The sequence below is a fragment of the Watersipora subatra genome, chromosome 2 (genome assembly GCF_963576615.1).
Source record: "Watersipora subatra chromosome 2, tzWatSuba1.1, whole genome shotgun sequence".
NCBI lineage: Eukaryota > Metazoa > Bryozoa > Gymnolaemata > Cheilostomatida > Watersiporidae > Watersipora > Watersipora subatra.
In genome coordinates, this window is record NC_088709.1 from 6,348,794 (window position 1) to 6,369,223 (window position 20,430).

General features: G+C 35.6%; 1 protein-coding gene and 2 non-coding genes across 4 annotated transcripts; all 3 read right to left on the reverse strand.

Annotated features, from left to right (window-relative positions):
• Positions 1-7,390: 7,390 nt before the first annotated feature.
• LOC137387214 (RNA-binding protein FUS-like) lies at positions 7,391-20,278 on the reverse strand. Of its 2 annotated transcripts, XM_068073552.1 has the most exons (12): positions 20,187-20,278; positions 19,866-19,990; positions 19,026-19,068; positions 18,829-18,889; positions 18,483-18,709; positions 17,439-17,463; positions 13,664-13,704; positions 12,862-13,079; positions 10,520-10,649; positions 8,422-8,602; positions 8,097-8,173; positions 7,391-7,706 (listed from the first exon to the last, which is right to left on the reverse strand). In XM_068073552.1, the coding sequence occupies exons 1-12, from the start codon at positions 20,191-20,193 to the stop codon at positions 7,603-7,605; spliced, it is 1,239 nt and encodes a 412-aa protein (XP_067929653.1). In that variant the 5' UTR covers positions 20,194-20,278; the 3' UTR covers positions 7,391-7,602. The 2 variants fall into 2 exon arrangements, with proteins under 2 accessions (XP_067929653.1, XP_067929654.1); XM_068073553.1 differs by lacking the exon at positions 13,664-13,704 and having other exon boundaries at positions 20,187-20,272.
• On the reverse strand, positions 7,875-8,051 carry LOC137388974 (small nucleolar RNA SNORA53). The gene has a single exon (XR_010978063.1). It is a non-coding gene; the product is annotated as a small nucleolar RNA SNORA53 (small nucleolar RNA).
• Positions 18,233-18,409, reverse strand: LOC137388975 (small nucleolar RNA SNORA53). The gene has a single exon (XR_010978064.1). It is a non-coding gene; the product is annotated as a small nucleolar RNA SNORA53 (small nucleolar RNA).
• Positions 20,279-20,430: the final 152 nt, after the last annotated feature.

The following is a 20,430-nucleotide window of genomic DNA, read 5'->3' on the forward strand; positions in this document are numbered from 1 at the left end:
AAAAAGCTGACTCAATTGAAACATGCTTTAAGCAAACTATTATGGAATCAATAAAATTAGAAATTGGAATTACATCAAATATTGATAGAACAACAGAAAGCAATGTTTTTTTAATTCAACATTACAAACAATACTAATAAAGGCAATTGGTTAACTTAATGTATCAAATGACGGAAGGTTAAAAACTACAAACATTTTTACCTTATACAAACAAGTCAATAAATGCCATTGTCAATAATTGTCAATTGTGCTTGTCACGTCACCAAAACTTGCCCATCCCAAAACAGGCTTGAGATTATCTGGAGTCCATAATTTGTGAGCCAATCAGTTCAATAATTATAGCTTATAAATAGCGTGTGTGCCGTTTCGCTCGGCTTATCTTGCTTCACCTTTATACTTTATTGCGTTCTCTTTTTATTAAATTAATAAAGACTGCAGTCAAATCGAAGACACAATCGATAATTTTTACTTACCTAAGCGTCGGGGAACAACAAGCTAGTATAGTCAAGTTTATGTTTGTATTTAGTTTTCAATGTACAGGCTCACAAGGTGATAGCTCACTTTCTACTGTTCAATATTGTGAAGTTGCGTTTACATTATCCAACAGTATCAAACAGTTCCTCCAATGGTATCAAACACTGTAGAATGGCTACTATTGATAACTTGGCTATGTACAAGCCTCCGACGTCGTTGCTGAAAAAGTTCAAGACGCTATGGTTGAACAAAAGGTTGGGCCGGCTGAGGCTATTAATCCATCATGAATTCTACCCCACTAATGCATTTTCATGGTTATGTCATAGTCATGTGTGTGGATTTGATGTAGCTTGCTTTAGCGGAGTCATCTTGTTCTCTACTTGTTCTCTACACTGAAATTAGTCAATTTTATATTAAAATGTTGTATTTACTGTGATACAAACAAGTGATATGTAGTTGAGAAATATGATATAAGCTCCTTAGCAAAGCAAGAGCATTCAGAGGTCAGCGCTCTGTACGTCACTGTATTTCCCATATCATTTCCATAAAGTATAACTATAAAAACAGGAATATGTTCACAATGTGTCTAATTTAATAGAATAATGTATTATACTATGGAATGTGTGTAACACAAAAAGCTCAAGGTCACAGGTGTGGCGGTGTGATACTGCGACACTATTCTTGTATATACTTCATGGCCAGGACTGGAATAAGATTTTTCAGCTGTTGGCTAGCATGGCCACAGGTTGTATCGTCTCTAGTAGAGGAGCAATGTATTGTGATAAATTAAATTTCTAAAAAACTTTTTTCAATTTCTGAAGTTTTGTTTATTGTTGATTGACGTTGTTAATCAATGGTCTGTCTACCTTACACTCCTGTGAAGGAGCCCTCTCCATAAGGACTTTTCCTACGACCAAACACGAGCGAAGCGATTGTTTGGGAGCTTTATGATAAATGCATATGCGCACACAACTCCCAAAAAATTATCCGTCAACGGCCATTACCAAACCCTTGTACCGAAATCCCATCAAAAAATTCAACCATTTTTGTGTAGAGTCGTTTAAGTGTAATAATGATACACAACACATATAAACATATTTAAATATGTTATCAAGTCGTTAAAAAGTTGACACAATATCCTAAAACTAACCCATCTGATCGGATTATACATAACTAGACAGATTAATTTGGCCTAAAATCGCCATTAAAACTTGACAAGCGTTTTTAATCAAAATTAAGACTGGCCAACGAAACACCGATAAGGCCGTTCGAAAGAGAGTAGAACCATTAAGTTCTGCGCATTTCATGAAAAAACCGTGCACATTTCACCAGTCTATGGCATTGTCCAATTGCCGAAGGTTTCTGTAAGTAACGTAGAAGTACTGAAAAGTAATCGTTTCTATTTTGCCAATTTTACCAGACTCTGACATTTTGGACACATATAATGAGTACTTTGGTATTCCAACTGATGTCCAAAGCAGTGAAAGTAAAGGAAATGACGATGATATTTTTCTAACGATTCTTATAAGATTATTACAATATTTAATTGCAAGAATAATTCGATTTTATAAGATTATTATAAAATTTAGTTATAAGAATAATCATTCGAATTTACAAAATCGAAGTATATAGTGACCGATGGTGTGCAATATGTTACTGTTATTATTTTACTAAAGATTTTGTTGATAATACTGCGGCTGTGCCCAATATCGCCGTACATGTACTGCCAAGCCGTTTTTAATATCTGCAAAATTAAGTAATAGGCCTACACTTTTTTTTTGTAGATTTACATCTATTTCTATGACAACCAGCTAAAATCTGTTTAGATTTTTAAATTCAGCATAATTCTTTAGATATAAATGCAGAAATCTAGATAAATATCACAACTTCTTGATTTTGGTTGCTAGGACCAATGATAGACAGCCCCCCCAGTCTGTGTATATTACACAGCAGCTTGCCATTTTACTTCTAATATTGCATTTCTCCTGTTTCAGGGAGAGATATAAACATATAATCTTTTCCTTTCATTATTGCTGTTTGTTTTACATAATAACCCCCTGTACATTACAGCTACCATTGCAGTTCTCCTATTGCACTGCAGTGCCATTTGACTGCTAATATTGCATTTCTCAACCAGCAGTACCCTTTCTTTTTCCATTATCATTTTGGTCGTGGGCTGTATGACGGAAATTTTTTGTGTACATAAATGACAACAATGATAATGCACTATTAATAATGTACAAGGATAAAACAATAATAGTGTTTCAATTTCTTGTTCTTTGAGTTTGCGGTCATGATTGCAGTTTAATGAATCAGGCATGGGATTGCCATTGCGTTTACTGAATACTAATAAGTGCAATAGACTAGATCATCTATTTGTATGGTCAATGTGTTTGTCCTACATTTATAGAATAAGTAAAATGGATTTTCCAAAAATGAATAGTAATTCACACTGCAATTTATTTCTTGTATGTGCAATTATCATATGCTAGAAAGAGACTACAAATATTGCTTCCCTGGCTGTAAACATCATATTATAAGGTTGTGTAAATCTCTAGGTATGTTGCAGAAATGGTAGTGATATTATTCTAAACCCAACATTTAATGCTCTGGTAGAGAGTGCCATGGCAAAGAATGTGAAATGAAAGTGTCAGGTTTTTATCATTACCTATCATAATGAGCATTTTTTGTAAACCAAGTAGTGCAAGCATACATACACATACAAAGCACACATACAGCATTTCCTGTTTACTGTTATCATATCCATGTAAGGGTTTGTGCATTTTCGTCCATGTGCAAACTAAGATTAGTTCTTCAAATCAAGCAAAAGCTTATGTTTGGGTATAATAATAAGCTCTTTTTTAATTTCTAATTTGCTAACGGAAACAATGATTGTTGAAAGTATCTTGCTGTGCCATAGAAGGTTGTCTGTATAAGCTAGTGAGGTATCGATGGTATGTGATTGGCTACAATCGTGCCGGCTGCTGATCATTTCTATAAACGTATGTACGTATGCATGTATATACTGTAAGTATATTACACACTGCGCTGTGGGATAAGCTGCCGACTGTTTTAAAACAAATAAAATCTCTAGGAAAATTTAAGGTGGAGCTGAGGCTCTATCTTCACTCTATCGAGTGATCGTTATTATCTTGCTTTGTGCTGCTGACTCGGGCTCGCGTACTGCTGGCTTTGCCATTTCGCAATGGGCCCCATTATCATCTATTCGGGTTATCTCTTTTTTACACACCTGACTATATGTTTTCTGCTCTTTATTATTATAACCTTAATCTGTGTATATTTTTTGTTTGTTGATGAAATAAACACACACACGCATGCTTGTATGTGTTATTCTTGTGCTGTTGCTCCTATCATTGTACGAAATTACCTTCATTTTGTTTTCCTTGCAGCTACTTAATACTTAAGAATGAAGACTCGAAATGAATCAGCTAGAGCTGCAGCCTCATCATCAGCTTCAAAGGTAAAAGACAAACAGAACAGTGACTTAAAATGGAGCCGAAAAGAAAAACAGAAAATATTAAGTATCCTGAAAAATATCAAGAACCTTCGATTACCCGACGATCTCATGACAATTCAACGTCAGCTCAGCAAGAGGTCTACCGCTGAGATTCAAACCTACCTTGACAGCCTTCTAAAACCTGCTATTGAGAAATCGGAAAAGAATCGGTACACTTTTGCTCAAACCAATTTGAAAAAATGGATTGACTGTTGTGATCGTCTCTCAGGTTTAAAGGATACATGTTCTCCAACAGGAAATGGTATAGTTGCAATACCACACCCCGGTCTGTCTGCAAGCGATCTTTTTCAGGTTGCAAATGCTCACGGTTCTCCAACTGAACAAAACACTAAAGATGCTTCCTCAATGCCAATCGATTGGCAAAAGGTACACTGGTTTTTCCAAAAGGTCATAGAGGGTGCTAATCCCTTTGAAGAATGGAGTTGCAAGTGCAAGCTTGAGTCAGCCGTCATAATAGATCTCATCAGAGAAATCTCACAAACTGCTGGTGACAAAAACTTTGATGAACAACAAGAGTTCTTTTTTCATAAATCTCGCGAGGCAAACGGAACAGCGATGTCTGCACCTTATGTCGAATGGCCAATCCCAAATAACCTCTTTGATTCGAAATTTCTTAATCCTTTGGGTTTGAGTGACGCATTGTGTCAAAGTATCAGGGAGGGAGAGACATCACATCACTGATACGCATGACCGATAGAATACGCATTCACTAACCCAACAAAGCTTGTACTTAGTACCATAACACTGAATTGTGCAAATTGTTTTAATTTTTCATGAGTTGATTTTTGTGTCATAATGATAATGTTCCAAGTTGTTTTGAAGTTCGCACATTTTTTATCGTTACTTCAATTTGAATATAAACAATACAGTCATTATTTAATCTGTAATCATCATTTCACTTTTGTGAAATGTTTGAGAATTCCTTGGCATCACTCAGTATGTACATGTAATTCTTATTTGGCTACGCAGACCTTGCCTTTTCGCTAATTGTATAGACAATCCAGAGCACTTTTTACTCATCAGTAAAAATCCTGACAAATCATAGCTAGTAGTAGCCCTTGATTGATTGCTTAATCAAGACATACATATAACACAATTGAGGAAAGCAATGAACCACACAAGACAAAAGTTTTAACTTATTGTGAAATGCTAAAAATGACAATTACAGCAGTTTGAATACCAAAAGAAATAATTTAGTTGATAAGTTTTGCAAATACACTGAATTCTATAGGACATGAGAATCATGCTGACACACGCATTCACACACAGAGCTGCCAAGTTGATTTACATTTAGTTTCAAGTTGTTTCCTTATATCTTTTTTGTTTTAATGGAGAAGCACAATGTTATAACTAATGGAAAAATTTGAAACCGTTCCCTATGGACACGATTATACAGCAATTTATATGCCATCCGACTCCATCAGAATTGTGATAAATTGTAGTCGTCTGGCTTCACAACAAATGTTTTCACAATCATGCTTCAAAACATTGTAACCGACGGAACTGATTGCATTTATGAGTGATGTAATTATACATATACATATATGCATCTCATTCTTTACTATTACTGCTTTGGGCTGGCTGTTAGGAAAGTGAAGGCTTGCATTTACACACAGAGAAAAACTCGGATTTTTGTGTGCAGATAAAAACAACACTGAACCATGTAATATCCTGGATTTGTTTGAAACATTCAATAAACTGGGTTGATAATTTTTCACACACATTCATGTTGGAAGTGCTTTCAATTAAATGTGAAAGAAACAGACGTTCGTAGTAATCCATAATACCATTCTAAGGGGTTAAGGATTAATTTAATAATCCTTATTATTAAATTATTATTAATATTTAATAATCTAAGAATTAATTTTTAATTTCCTGTGGCACTTCCAAATATTTTATTAACATGTACTACAGGTAAGAGTTGTCTTATCTCTATTACTTGTAATAGACAAGAGTTGTCTCAGTAAATGAACAGAACTGAAGTTTTGAATAGCCAAAATTCTTTCACCTTGCCAAAACCTACAAAAAACTACTTCAAATATTTTGAGTCATTGATAACTCTATTAAAGCATAAGATTTGTCCCAAAACAAGACCAATTTCAAGGTTTAAGATGGGAAAATGGTACTAGAATAACAGCTAGTATCATGACATTTGGCAAGACAATTTTACCTGTTCATACAAAACTGAATCAATATGCAGCCAAACAAAGGGTAACACAAGTAATAGCATTCCTTTTATAATATCCGGTTGGCATTTGGTGTATTCTCATCTATTATCATATATTCTAGAAAACTTCATCATGACAGTTGGCATCTGTGTTAATTACTTTTCTATCAAGCTACTTTGTAAACAATTACTAGTTGCCATGAATTAAGGAAGTAAGTATTGGTGATACAAGGGAATTGCTCAAGCATCACTGTTAGTCTAGTGAATTGCATTCTCATTTTTACTCTATTGCAAGCTGTAGCCACAACTGCACTGACAATCATTAAAATGACTGACAATCATTATACCGATAATCATTATATGTTTTTCTTTGTCTAGAGATAAGTCTGCCATAACCATCATGTGGCAGCCACCAAGGCGGGTATTAGTCTAAATTAAATGGTGCCCCTTCGCAGCACAATAACAAGTAAATAATTTCTTTCTTTTTACAAACCCAAATAGTTTAGTAACACTGGTTATTTGAGCAGTAGTTTGAATGCAGCCATCAGCAGAGGATGCGCTTGCTGTTCTGTATTGATATTTACAAGTACATATGAAACAATAGTCAACAAGATAGACCAAGCTACTAAACAAAAGCTAGGTTCGTTTTATTTTTACTTCTGTTGTTATTCAATTATTTAGGAACATTCATGTCATGTTATACGATTTGTATATCAATTTCATATTATCGCATATTATTGCGTGGGCTTATGTTATGTAAACCCATTATCTTGTAGATTTCACGGTGTTTCATTCAAAGCTCTTTGTGTGGAAGTTGAAACTATATATAAATAATGAAACGTTATATAACTTTCTGAACAAACATTCATCAGTGAAGTTTCACGCTCCAGTCAGTAGCTTGCTGTATTAGCAAACCAGTAAAACTGCTTTAGTTAGGGTCAAATAATATTCCTATTTTAATACCTTTGTTAATTATGCATTTCAATTCAAATAACGTGAGCCAGGATAACAAAAATCCTAGGCATGTTTCTTGGTCATTAACAGGATAGAGTGATGCATTACAACCTGTAGTTGTGATACTTAAACTCAGCAGTAATAGCAGATAACATTACACACCGTCATGCATTTTCAAACGTAAAAAATTGTGGGATATCTAAAATGTAGCAAATAATAGCAGGCTTGGAAGATAATATAAACAACAATCGCAAAGGTAAAACAGTACTACACACGTTTATTGTCGATTGAAAAAAATGTTATTTACAGAGAAATCGGACAATTCAACTATCCCAAAGGATAGATCCTTATCATAAAACTGCAATGCTTCTTATGATATCACGATAATATCTACATACTTGCTTCTGTCTATAAATGTACAGCTACAGAGGTGAACCTAATGCACAATGAGTAAAACATGAGTTGAGAGTTAGTATGGGCGACTACGTCGGTCATTCCTATCATCGTATCCACGTCCTCCACCACGACCGCCACCTCTTCCACCTCCTCTACCGCGAAATCCTCCACCGCCACCTAAAACGTAAGGCTCAGTTAATTTAACCACCAGCCAAATGTCTGGAGAACAGTTTGAGATTATTTTTATCCAGTTCATCGATTTTCTTTCATGCTCGTGACAAAAAACATTTTACGACAAAAACTTCTTTCAGCTTGTTATTTTCTCCAATGCATAAACTAAAGTTAGGTGTCCCCAGGGTATGGCAACTCCTAATTGAATAACACAAAGGAGATATGAGACATACTAGGAGTTATATTTATATGACACACCAATGACTCAAACGCTGACTATATAGATAGCATGCTGCCACACTAGCCAGTGGGAGCAGCAGTACCGAGTCAGCGGATCTAAGGCAGTGTGTAATAAGTGACAAAGCTATTGAAGGAAAATGTGTAGATCATTCTCACCTCCACCACCATCGGTTCTCATTGTCTTACACTTGTTACAGGAGTCCCTCCATGCAAAGTTTTCATTTCCACACTCGCTACAATGACAGTGCATATGAAAGCTAATCGCTCCGCTTGCCAGGAATATTGCAGCGCTTGATTATCAAAACAAAAGGTGAATTAATTTGTCAAGCAAGGATCAGAAAGTATGTCTTTTACAGATCAAGCATGATATCAGGTTCAACAACAAATGGAATTTTAAAGCCATCTAGTCTGACAAGGACAGGTTTAAAGATATGTGCTGGGAATCCAACTACATCATCATCATCAGAAAATGAAGACCCACCTGCATGACCAGTCTCCTGGCCGGCCACCACCTCCCTCCCCACGCCCTCTTCCACCTCTATCCCCACCTCGACCTCCTCGGAATCCTCCCCTGCTGCCACCACGTGCTCCACGAACTCCAACGGTCGAAGTAGGTCGCTGTGCCAGCTCCACATGAATCTGACGACCTTTAAACTCTTTATCTACAGAAGATGATATCAATAATGAAACTGAATGTGAGCGTTTGCTCTATAGCACACAGACCAATGCAATTCTTGGCCGGGTCAACTAGTCCCTGCCTCCCATGCTAAGTATTAATGGGACGCTGACACACTAATAAAATGTACCAAAGTGATTAGAGTGCTGACTGAGTTTCTGGACTATAATACGCCTACACCTAGTTAAGATGAAGTTTTCAAAGCGAGTGCATGCCTGGATTTAAGTTTCCAAACAGTAACCATACTATTGCTTATTAGTCACAGGAATTATCATTTAGGAAATTATTATTTGTTGCTATGATCAGTAACATCTTCCAATATCACTATTCAATATCTGTCCAGCTTGGTTACTAAATACGGCTTCATATTCCCTTGTCCGGTGCAAACATAGTACCATGTTTATTTGTGTTGAATCAAGACCAATCATAACAAACCCACTTTGGAAAATACTTCAAATGTGATAAATAACAAAACCAAAATTTTTATAATATTATAGCAAAATTGTCTAATCTTCGAGGTGAGCGCAAAAAAAGAACTGAGTGATAGATGATTGCAGCAATGAATATGTATATTTCTTAAAATTTCAATAGCTAGGAACTTTCTAAACGAGGATTAGCTAAAATGTTCCACTTTATGCACCATCGAGTTAGGTCCAACATTGTGATGTTAGAGTCAATGTTGTCGCTGTTTAATTGGAGTGTGCATGTTTTATAAATGTGTAAAACATTGACGACAGAAAAACAGACTAGTTAGAACAAGTTGATCAATCTGTAGCATTAATAGTACTGGGTGAATTGTAATAAGTACCATTTTTCTCAGTTCTTCTTTGAACAACAAACATCAAATAGTAAAGGAATAATGATGAAATTTTTCCAACAACGTTGTCAGATTAGTGTTCGTGTTTAACTGCCTTGCTTCAATTGCACAGGTGAGCACCTTTAAAATTACAGTGGAATCTCGGTTCTCGACGACAATCCATTCCAGAAAGTTGGACGAAAACCGAGTTGATCAAGATCCGAAACAGGTTTCCCCACTAGAATTAAAACATGTAAGTTTTAATCCGTTGCAAGTCGATTTAGCAACTTCGGTAAAGTATTTTTTAACACTTTACACCATAAACTGTACTGTATACAGCATATTATAAATAAAAACGGGTAGATATAGATGGTGTTTAACCTTAATAATAAAAGATTTTCTATCTATGATGATGAAAAAAGAAAACGAAAAGTGAACATTTCATATGCTTCGCTTTATAACGTCGAAAACATTCAGTGTTACGATACAATGCCAAAAATCGCAGAAATTGATAATGAAACAGCAAAAAAATGCAACATCAGTTACATCAAAAATCGTGTGAAAAAGAAAATAAAAACAGCAATGGCACATTTACTTCACATCTTTGAACAAAAATCCTCATCCAAAACAATTTAGGGTAACTCGACTGGAGGAGTTGTGTCCCTAGAAAATCTCTTCAGTAGATAGCCCCTTTTTGAATTAATGAATTAATGACGTGAAACTTCTCCTTTTTTTGAGAACCTTTCGCAAGTGGCTCATAACAACATCGTTAAACATATAAACATGTTTTTTTCTGGAGCTGTTCCGAACGTTTATTCAAATGCGCATGTTCTAGTTTGGTCGAGAACCGAAATTATGGTCAAGATCCGAGTCGAACAAATCTTAAATATTTTGGTCGAAAACCGAGTTGGTCGAGAACCGAAGGGTTCGGAAACCGAGGTTCCACTGTACATTGAGCTGTTACAGATTAGAACATATGCAACAATTATAGCCGAATTAGACTAAAATACAAAATAAGCCTTCAAGACTAGCAGCATATATTTTTGCCGATGCTTTGGGCCATGACATTGAATGAAGCTTGAGATGTGTGATGTACAGAATACTAACTGTTGAACCATTCAATCGCTGATGTTGCTGTGTAGGCATCATCATATGTAATGGTTGCCTCTCCCTTTGGCAGACCTGTTTGTTTGTTCTTATATATCCAAATTTTGGGACTGTTTGTCTTCTTGTCAATCTGTCAAAGTTACCAGAATCTAACCATTAAATTATCATTAACAGACAAAAGCAAATCACATTAAAAAATAATAAGAGAAAATAACTTAATACAGGTTATAATATTTTTATTGAGGCAATAAATATGAAAAATAGTGTAACCATAGTGATCAGCATAGATATTTGCTAATTGAAAGACTACTACTTACGAGATTCTTCTACCAGTTATGGTGTAATACAGTTTATAATTTAAACTCGTGGTAAAGTTTACAACATACGCACTGCACTAACCCAACCCGTAAAGGATTCATTTTTTTCGTCTAGCAAAATTAAACATTTAATTATATTTGTTGGTACCATATTTAAATAACAAAAAAAGAATGCACACACACACATATATATATATATATATTAACCTTTTTGCTTTGATGGGCTCATAAAATCGGTGTATGCAATTTGGTGATGGGCTGTGTTATTGCATTTGTTTGCCATACGACATCAACAATGTCTCTCGAAATTCAAATTTGGCGGTCAGTGAGCTGAATACATCGAAAAAATGAAGATGCCGATATGCTATCCGCTAATATCCCTAGCACAATGCCCGAAAATGATACGACGCTCGCTCTCTCAGCATTCGCCGTGTTTCATAAATACTTGATATTGCGGGAATGAAACGAAAATTAGTGAAAAGTGAAAGTAACAATTTATTGCGCATTTTAGCGTTTAGTATAATACTAGTTGAATGCCCGGTGTTGCCCAGATAACCAAAAGCCTTCGACAAAAAAATTTATTTTTATTTAGCATATACAACATTTATTGTTTTAACTTTTAAACTTGATATCATGGAAAAAGTGTTCTTCGTGCAGTTTAAATGAACTGGGAGAAAAAACAAAAGAACTGTAAAGGTTTTCAAACTGTAGCTTTCAAATTTATACCATGAAATAAGTGTTTTGTTGAAATAAATTGGGAGGAAAAATAAAACTGTAAAGGCATTTAAATGTAAAATCATTAGCAAGCAATGGCTAAATATAGTCTGTTTTGCTACGATTACAGTGAAAAATTATTTGGTATACGATTATATGATTTTAGTTCGTTTCAGTGTTGGCATCATTGGGGAAAATATCGTATAGACGTATAAAACCCCATGGTAATTATCTAATGCAATCACTGCCTGTTAAAAACATCAAAACCATCATCATTAAAAAATACTAACAAAACAATATGTTAACCGTAGTAACTATAGTTACCTACAATAATTTTGGTGCATTTTAAGGTTATGATCTGCAAGAAAATGCAACATTACAATGTACTACGTGCAGAGTTCTCACCTTCAAGACAGACATGCAAACATAAACACTGAATTTAACTTATATGAATTTAGCTTACTAAAAACATACTTGAAGAAAGTTTTAATATGCATTTTAGTAAAGTTTTGACCAAAAATTGGTCACCTATCTGTTCGCGGACCTGTTTTTACCCTTGACTCCCAGGGGATGATGCTTAACTGAGATACTATCGCTAAATTTTAATTTCGTAAAAACTTATTGTTGATATCGTTTTGCGGAAAAAAAATTAGCCCTGGTACAGCAAGGACACAAAAACATGTTTCATAGAATTTCGATTAATACGTCAGTTAACGTGGGCAATCGAGAAAACGTATATGGTATATGAGAAGAGCGATAGAAAGCTAAGGACTGTATAACTCAGTGGTTAAATGCGTGGTGTGAAACTTGTGGTGACAAGCTCCTCGAGGTTCAAATCAAGCATAAAACGTAAATTTAATTACAAAATTTTAATAGCTATAGCTAGACATACCAAAGTACAGACATACTAAAGTACAGACAAGCTATGATATTTATATATATATTTCGTTACAATTACCTTCAATTCATAATACATATATAATTATATAACTTTAATTCATTAGCCAAGGGTCTTAAGATTAATAACGACCTAAAAGTAAAAATCATAAGGATACCATAATCACTAAAGTTACTGTAGGTAACTATAAGCACTTGAGTTAATAAATATATTATATTATTACTAATTTTTAAAATGTACATTACGTAGTTACAAGTTTGATGTTTTTTTACTAGGGAGTGTTTGCATTAGATAATTACTATGGGTGTCTATACACCTCTATGCCAGCACCGGGAGTCTACTGTATATATTTAGGTTAGCAGCTGCAAATTCGAGTAGGTAAATTACAATGTGATGAAGTAACAACACAATACCTTAATGATGCCTATTTGACCAAAGAAAGTTTCCAATGACCTCTCATCTATTTCTTGAGGAAGACCTTGTACAAATATAGTATCTTGTTGTGTTGTCATATCACAGTCAGTTCCATACATGCTGGCAGTGCCACCAGCACCACCACCTCCAAAACCACCTCGGCTGCCGCCTCTGTATCCACCGCCACCACCACCTCTGCTGTCATACCCTCCTCCGCCTGACAACAACAGTGCCTAATAACTCACAAACTCAACCTCAAAAATTTTACCCAGTCAACTATTTGTTATACGCTTTTGAGCTGAAATACCACTAGCCTCCTGATAATTTATTCTTCCAGCCTAGTATATCCTGTTATTTCTGGAGCTCCTTATGGTAGCAGCCATCGACACAAACCTAAACCGCTTTCGAAACTAACCGTTTCCATTACACACTAAATTTATAAAAATAATGGCACACAAGTCATGATGACTCCTGATAAAAAGAGGGCATAGACCCCTTTAGACCTAAAAACTATACTTATTATTTTCATACCCTTGCAAGTAATCAACACAGTAAGATATGCTGTATAACCTGTTCAAAAGGTGATAGCCATTATTCGAAGGACTGTCAAAACCTCTAACACATATATGAAAAAAACATTATTAGTCACCCGAGGTTAATACATCCTTGGCATACCTGATGCGAAACCTTAAAAACCCGACCCTCAAAAATAAACCATAAATCGACAATTTTTCAACCCGAAAAATCTTTAAAATCCTAGGACGCCAAACTAGAGGCTGTTACGTGTCAAGAGCCACTTACCACCACCACGCTTTTGATAGCCATCCGATCCGCCACTGTTACTGTAAATATTGACACATGGTACACTTGATTGTCACGCAGTTGTAGGACAGCAGACAAGCAAAACGACACGGGACTCAAATGTGCTGCTTTTCTCCCCTTCCTGTCATTTTTCATTTTCTCAGCAGATATTTCAATGCTAAATAGTGTTTGGCTACGGTGTTTGGGAGTAAACCTATAAGTCTTAATAGAACAAAAATTTTCATGATTGTTAACGCTCTTCAACTGCTCATCGTGGCATGATCATTACAATCTTGTTCTTTTATACTCGAACGTACTATGAAAACAATACTGGTGTCACAAACAACTCATGATATTGACAGACTTGTCGACACTAATTGATTGATGTTAACTACCTTTCTACTTAGACTATTCTTTATAACAACATCTCTTGGTCATTTTACAAGGCCTTTTAACAACATCTCTTGGTCATTTTTTACAAGGCCTTTTAACAACATCTTTTAGTCATTTTATTACAAGGCCTTTTAACAACATCTCTTAGTCATTTTATTACAAGCCTTTTTCCTACCACCTAACACAACTTACTGTACAACGCTCTGACCTTTCTGTTGAACAATATGACATCTTAATATCCTTATGACAGCAAAAGTTTGGTTTATAAAAAAAACTCTTTGTAAATCTGTTTTATATCTTATTCTTTTTATTTATTTTCTTTCTAAATGGTAAAACTCCCGGTGAATGGCTTTCAAAAGTATTCATTTTTATCCAAAAATTAGCAGCGAGTCCCGTGTGAATGCTGTCATTCCATAGTAGTAACAATCTTCACCCTTCATGATCAGTTGACACTGGTGATGCTCTTGCTTGCATGCCTATTGCCCATTGGCTATCACCAACCAATTGAATAGAGATAAGACGACAAAATTGCTGCCATAATGCAGCATTAACAACAGTATGAATGCACCAGTAAAATGCAACTTCCAAATTATGAGAAGCAAAATTTTAAATCATCTACATTCATTAAACTATCAAAATGTGTCATTAGTTTAAAAACTACTCATAGGCGTTATGGGTGATACCGAAAGACAACCATCTTTACTTGCAATTCTTGTATTATAGCTTAACCAATTAAATTTGATGATGCTAGCGAGGTATTAGTCTTTATAACCATTTGTAATGCTACATCCCACAAACGATCACATTATTACAGCCATGCAGACTTCTAACTGCTGATGGGAGTTTTATGATAACTATCATTCAAGACTTGATACTATGAAATCTGAAGATCATGCCATGAGCTTTTAACAGCCAAAAAAAGGGTCGGATATAGAATTTTGCTGTCGCAGAGTTTCAGAAAGATGTGAGAGACTAAAATTTTGAGATAAGAGAGCATTTGCAAAAACTGTTTTTATTACAAGATAACTTTCAATCTTATTCTGCTAGTTTTCACTGGAGTTGACGTTTTTTACAGACTGAAAATTTCATACATAAACGCTTTTTTTCTGGTTGTATCTTTCTTTTTCTTTGACGAGTGGTGTCTTTAAGCTCTTCCAATAAATATAAGATTTGAACTTCTTTTTCTTTCCACATGGATTGGTTATCATTCATGTTGTAATAATGGGTTTAACAAATAACTACTCTCCCAAGTGGTTAGTGAGGTTGTATAAAAGTTAGCATAACTTTTTTAGCATAAATAAGTTGGTATAACTCAAGCTTACTTAGCTAAAAACTCTTCTTTTGCGCGTTTCAAGTCAGATGCTAATAGAAATGATTGACTATATATTTATACATAGATACAGACTAACTAGCATTTTGCAGGAAATATATTGCAATGCTCTTAACTCGATAAGAAAATTTAATGTTGCACTCAGCAAAATAGGCGATTTTATTTATTATGCAGTTATATGAGCTTCTTTGTTGAAAAGTTTTGAAAAACTACAAGCAAAATCTTTTTTGCTGCCGTACCACATGTGTTTCACTAGCAGATCCATTTCAACAAAAAAGTTTTACATTAAGAGATTTCAAAGAGCACTCAAACAAATTATTCATCACGTAACACGTTAAGATAAAAAAGTTGAAGCTAAACTGTTTGGTGTTAAACTGATAAACTTAAAATGATCTTTATAAGTCATTTTGCGACAACTTCACCGCTGCAATGTAGGATATGAACTGGTGTGCCATGGCGATAATACAATTTCACCTAGTTGGCTTAACTTAACGCGGTTAAATAACTTGTAGAGTTTATGTTCATTTAACAGTACTGTACTTTTGTCTTGAGCAAACAATTATTACTGTCTTTTTGAATAGAATAGGACTTGCACAACTTTAAATGTTATTATTACCTGTGTATTGTGTACCAAGTTATTTTCAACGCAAAAAGTTCCCTGCCAACTAGCAACATTTTTACATTTTGCTATTTGTTGCTTTACCTCTCCGTCTATAATGACAAACATTCTTCCAAAATATTTTGTCAAATAAGTAGATGTTGTTGTAAAGCTTCACAGCAACTATTAACGACACAGTAAAACGTAAGCGAATTGGCACTACCAAACATTCCACCGGGTAACATTATAAATGTTACTTTCCTTCCAATAACCCAAATAAAAACCTAACAGTGAAAAAGATTTAGCAGAATCTTACCTATTCTAAAATAACAAACATGGTAAAGGAATTTAATTGCCCCAACCGAGTGCCCTTATTACAAAACTGCTGCATATGGTGATGTCAACTAGTGCACTAGAGCAGTTGTTTCAACGTGCCAAACGGCCTCGGCATACATGATACAGTAGACGCTACCACAAAGTAAATAATCCATTCCAGGAACGTTTACGTTATAGTGACTTTATGTAATAAGAACAGTAAAAGACATGTAAATTGCTAATCCATTACAGGATCTTTCCAAACTCACCCCTTCAGCCATACAAAAATATGTTTTTACCATAGCGTTTACCACATCGACATCTATCTGTATTCAGGAGTTAGGATAAAATAACTTTCGACAATACTCCAACTCATGACATTCATATTGGTAGACCGACGCTGTAACACCTGTGCCAATCGATTGTCTTCAGGTATTTATGAACAATTGCGCAGCTACTTATTCTCTGTTCTGTTGACACATGTGACGATCTATCACAACAAACTAAAATGTCTTGGAAGTTTTATAATAGATACAACGCTATACATACGTAACTTTTTCCCTCGGTAGTGCGGCGAAATATGTTTCCATTCAAATTAAATTTGAGAGCTTGCCCCGACTTGCCACATAACATTATACGTTTTATACATTTTAACGTTATCTGGAATTTACGTTGTAGGAAGTATACATTATAGGAGCGTCTACTGCACATCAATAACATAGGACAATGAATCAATTCTCTACCATGAGGTAAACCATTTGCTGACCTGTAAAAGGTAAGTGCTTGACGCCATAATTTTATTCCACTCAATCCATTGCTTCCTTATGCTTCTTTCACTGTCATTTTGCACATCAAGTCACCAAAAGTTAAATATAGCAGCAACTCTACCCTATAGTTATGGTATATGAGCAGGCAGACAATATAAAGAAATTGTTGCCACCAACTCCCAATGAATAGCTTGTTGCATAAGCATGTTCGTTATAGTTGCGGAATTATCTTAAAAACAACATTGTGAGAATTATCAGCGTGTCAACATTATCAAGATACTCAAAAGATTGCACAGCCAGTTATGGGTAGAGTTGCTGCTACATCTAGAAGGAAATTGAAGCAAGGATGGGTTTGCCATCTTAAACACTCACCCATAGCTGTCTCTGTCTCCGCTGCCTGCAACAATAAGAAGCCTCGTCAAATGAAAATCGACAGCAGCAGTACAACCCAGAACAGTCTATTTTCATGTATTTCCATGTATTAACTACAGCATGTAACTAATTGCTGAGAATTTCTCATCCACTATGTCTGCTCTAGTGAGTGAGGGGCTTTATTTGTCATAATAGACTAACTGATAAGAATCCTCAGGGGTAAGAAATCAATGACCTTGAATAGCCAGGAGCTAGCGAGGAGAAGCAATAGGAAAAGAATATTTAGAGGCAGCCACTTATTTAGCTTGTGGTGTCTTAGCAAATAAATGAGTCATACAAGAATATTAACAAAGTTATACGCGAATGACTTCTTCCTGATTGAATTTCCATAAAAAACCAATTCTACATTACGGATTACTGACAAGATTACGGATTACTCTCCTCATGGGGTGATGAAATGTTCACACGCCGACAACTCAGCTAATGCCTAACTAAATGCTGAGTACACGAGTTTCATACAATATATGCATACAATTGGGCTGTTTTGCATACTTCTAAAATAACAGATTTCATGTGCACTGTTTTTTTATTAATTGACGAAATCTAACGACAGAAAACAACCTAATATTAAACTTTGCAAAAATTCAAGCTACCGCAAGTGTTATATCATTGCTTGTATTCTTAGAGAGTGTCAAACAATATACACCGACTTTCTTTCCTACTTGTCACAAGAAACATTTACGACCAAAACCTCCTTCAGCTTGTTATTTTCTCCAATGCATAAACTAAAGTTAGGTGTCCCCAGGGTATGGCAACTCCTAAGTGAATAACATCAAGGAGATATGAGACATACTAGGAGTTATATTTATATGACACACCAATGACTCAAACACTGACTATATAGATAGCATGCTGCCACACTAGCCAGTGGGAGCAGCAGTACCGAGTCAGCGGATCTAAGGCAGTGTGTAATAAGATGAAGAGATCTCAATACTATAATGAGATATACATGTACACAAGGGGTAGCAAGGAATCCTATATTACCTCCAAATCCTCCCCGACTAGAACTGTATCCACCTCCGCCGCTACTTCCACCCCCATATCCACCTCCGCTGCTACTTCCACCCCCATATCCACCTCCGGCGCTACTTCCGCCACTACTTCCACCCCCATATCCACCTCCACCACCATAACTTCCAGAGGATCCTCCGCCATAGCCGCCAGATGAACCGCCACCAGATGAACCGCCGCCAGATGAACCGCCGCCATACCTACATGGTGTAGACAATTTGATGATTAATTTACCAGAAACAAGAGAGATAAAATGTACTCAAGATGACAAAGGTATATTACCACCGTTTGTTCTATGGCTCTGCATATGGATACTTACCCACCACCTCGGCCGCCACCACTGCCGCCGCCTCGACTGCCATAGCTGCCTCCACTGCTGCCTACAATTATCCCAGCATTCAGTGATCTCACAGATATTTTAAAAACAGAATTGTTGACAGTGAGCAATCCGCCTAGCAAGTGAAACCAGTACAATTCTAAGGGACGATAAAATGAAGGTATGGAATTGTATCTCACCATATCCACCAGATGGCGCCGAGGAACTGCCTCCACCATACGACTACAAAATAAACGCATTGCCTTGCTAATTGTTCTAAAAGATTGAATAAAATGCTCTCTATCTTTGAAGAAATGAACTACATCTCCAATGTCTGTGATTAGACTTCAGACAAGCATAACAAAAATGGTGCATCACCAAGCAGTTTTTACAGAGCATATCAATAAATTTGTATATTGAGTGGCATGATTTTCGGTTGATTTATATTGATTAATACTCGATGATGATCAGTAAATGTAAAATAAAATGCTTCAGAACATGCATCACAACCTGTCATTTCACAATCAACTTCACTTTTAACATTACTGAGTTAACACTATTTAAATTTTATTTTTATAAATCATTCACGGACAATATATTAAAAATTAGTATTATGTTATAACAAGAGTGAATGAATTCCCCAATCAAGCTTCACAATCACCATAAAATTAAGAAGTTGGCACAAATGGCTTGGTGGGTTTTGAACAATTTACTTTTAAATACCATGTTTTTATGGGTTTTCTGTGAGGTGAAGCTGAGAAAAGCTACAATCTTTACATGAATTTTTTTAACTCTGAAGAAACTACACCGATCTGTATGCGCACGGAATTTTCATCCTTATTACATTTACCTCTGTGAAGCCTATTTGCTAGTTGCTCATAACTAACAACTAAGTGTATTTCAAATACTAACCCTTCGTAAATATCAATAAAAAGGAGGTATGATTACAAAATAGAAGAAAATGAAATAAATTTCATAGCAGCGGTTGAAGTATATGTGAGTTGGACGGTAAATGGGGTAATATGAACGTAAAAAATAACCTGTTGAGATTGAGAACTATACCCTCCACTGCTACCATTATTATAACCACCAGAAGAACTACTGTAGCTGTTACTTCCTCCACTTCCTTGCCCGTAACCTCCTCTACTATTATAGTCACCGTACTCTACAACAGGACAAGCCATTGTGACTATGTTGATTAACACACAGAAATGGCGTCAAATAAAGGGAAACTCACCGTCAAAAGCATTCACATGCTGTGCAATGTGTCACATATTATAAAAATACTATACTAAATTTACAGGCAAATACATTTAAAATTGTAAAGTTTTCATGCACGCAGATAATTAAATTTAACATACGAGCCATGCTGAATTCGACAGATTTCCAAGTTCAAGATGGAGGAAAAGGAACAAACGGAAGCTCAAATAGCGGTCACTTACGACTGAAATTGCATACATATATGGCTTCTAACACGATTCGACATCAATGGGTGGGAGGTCATCTGCTCCGAACTTGAATATTTATTTGCAAAAAGGACAACTCCAATACGATCCATTTATTTTCTATGCAAAAACGCCAACTTCTGCCATGACTTATCGGGGA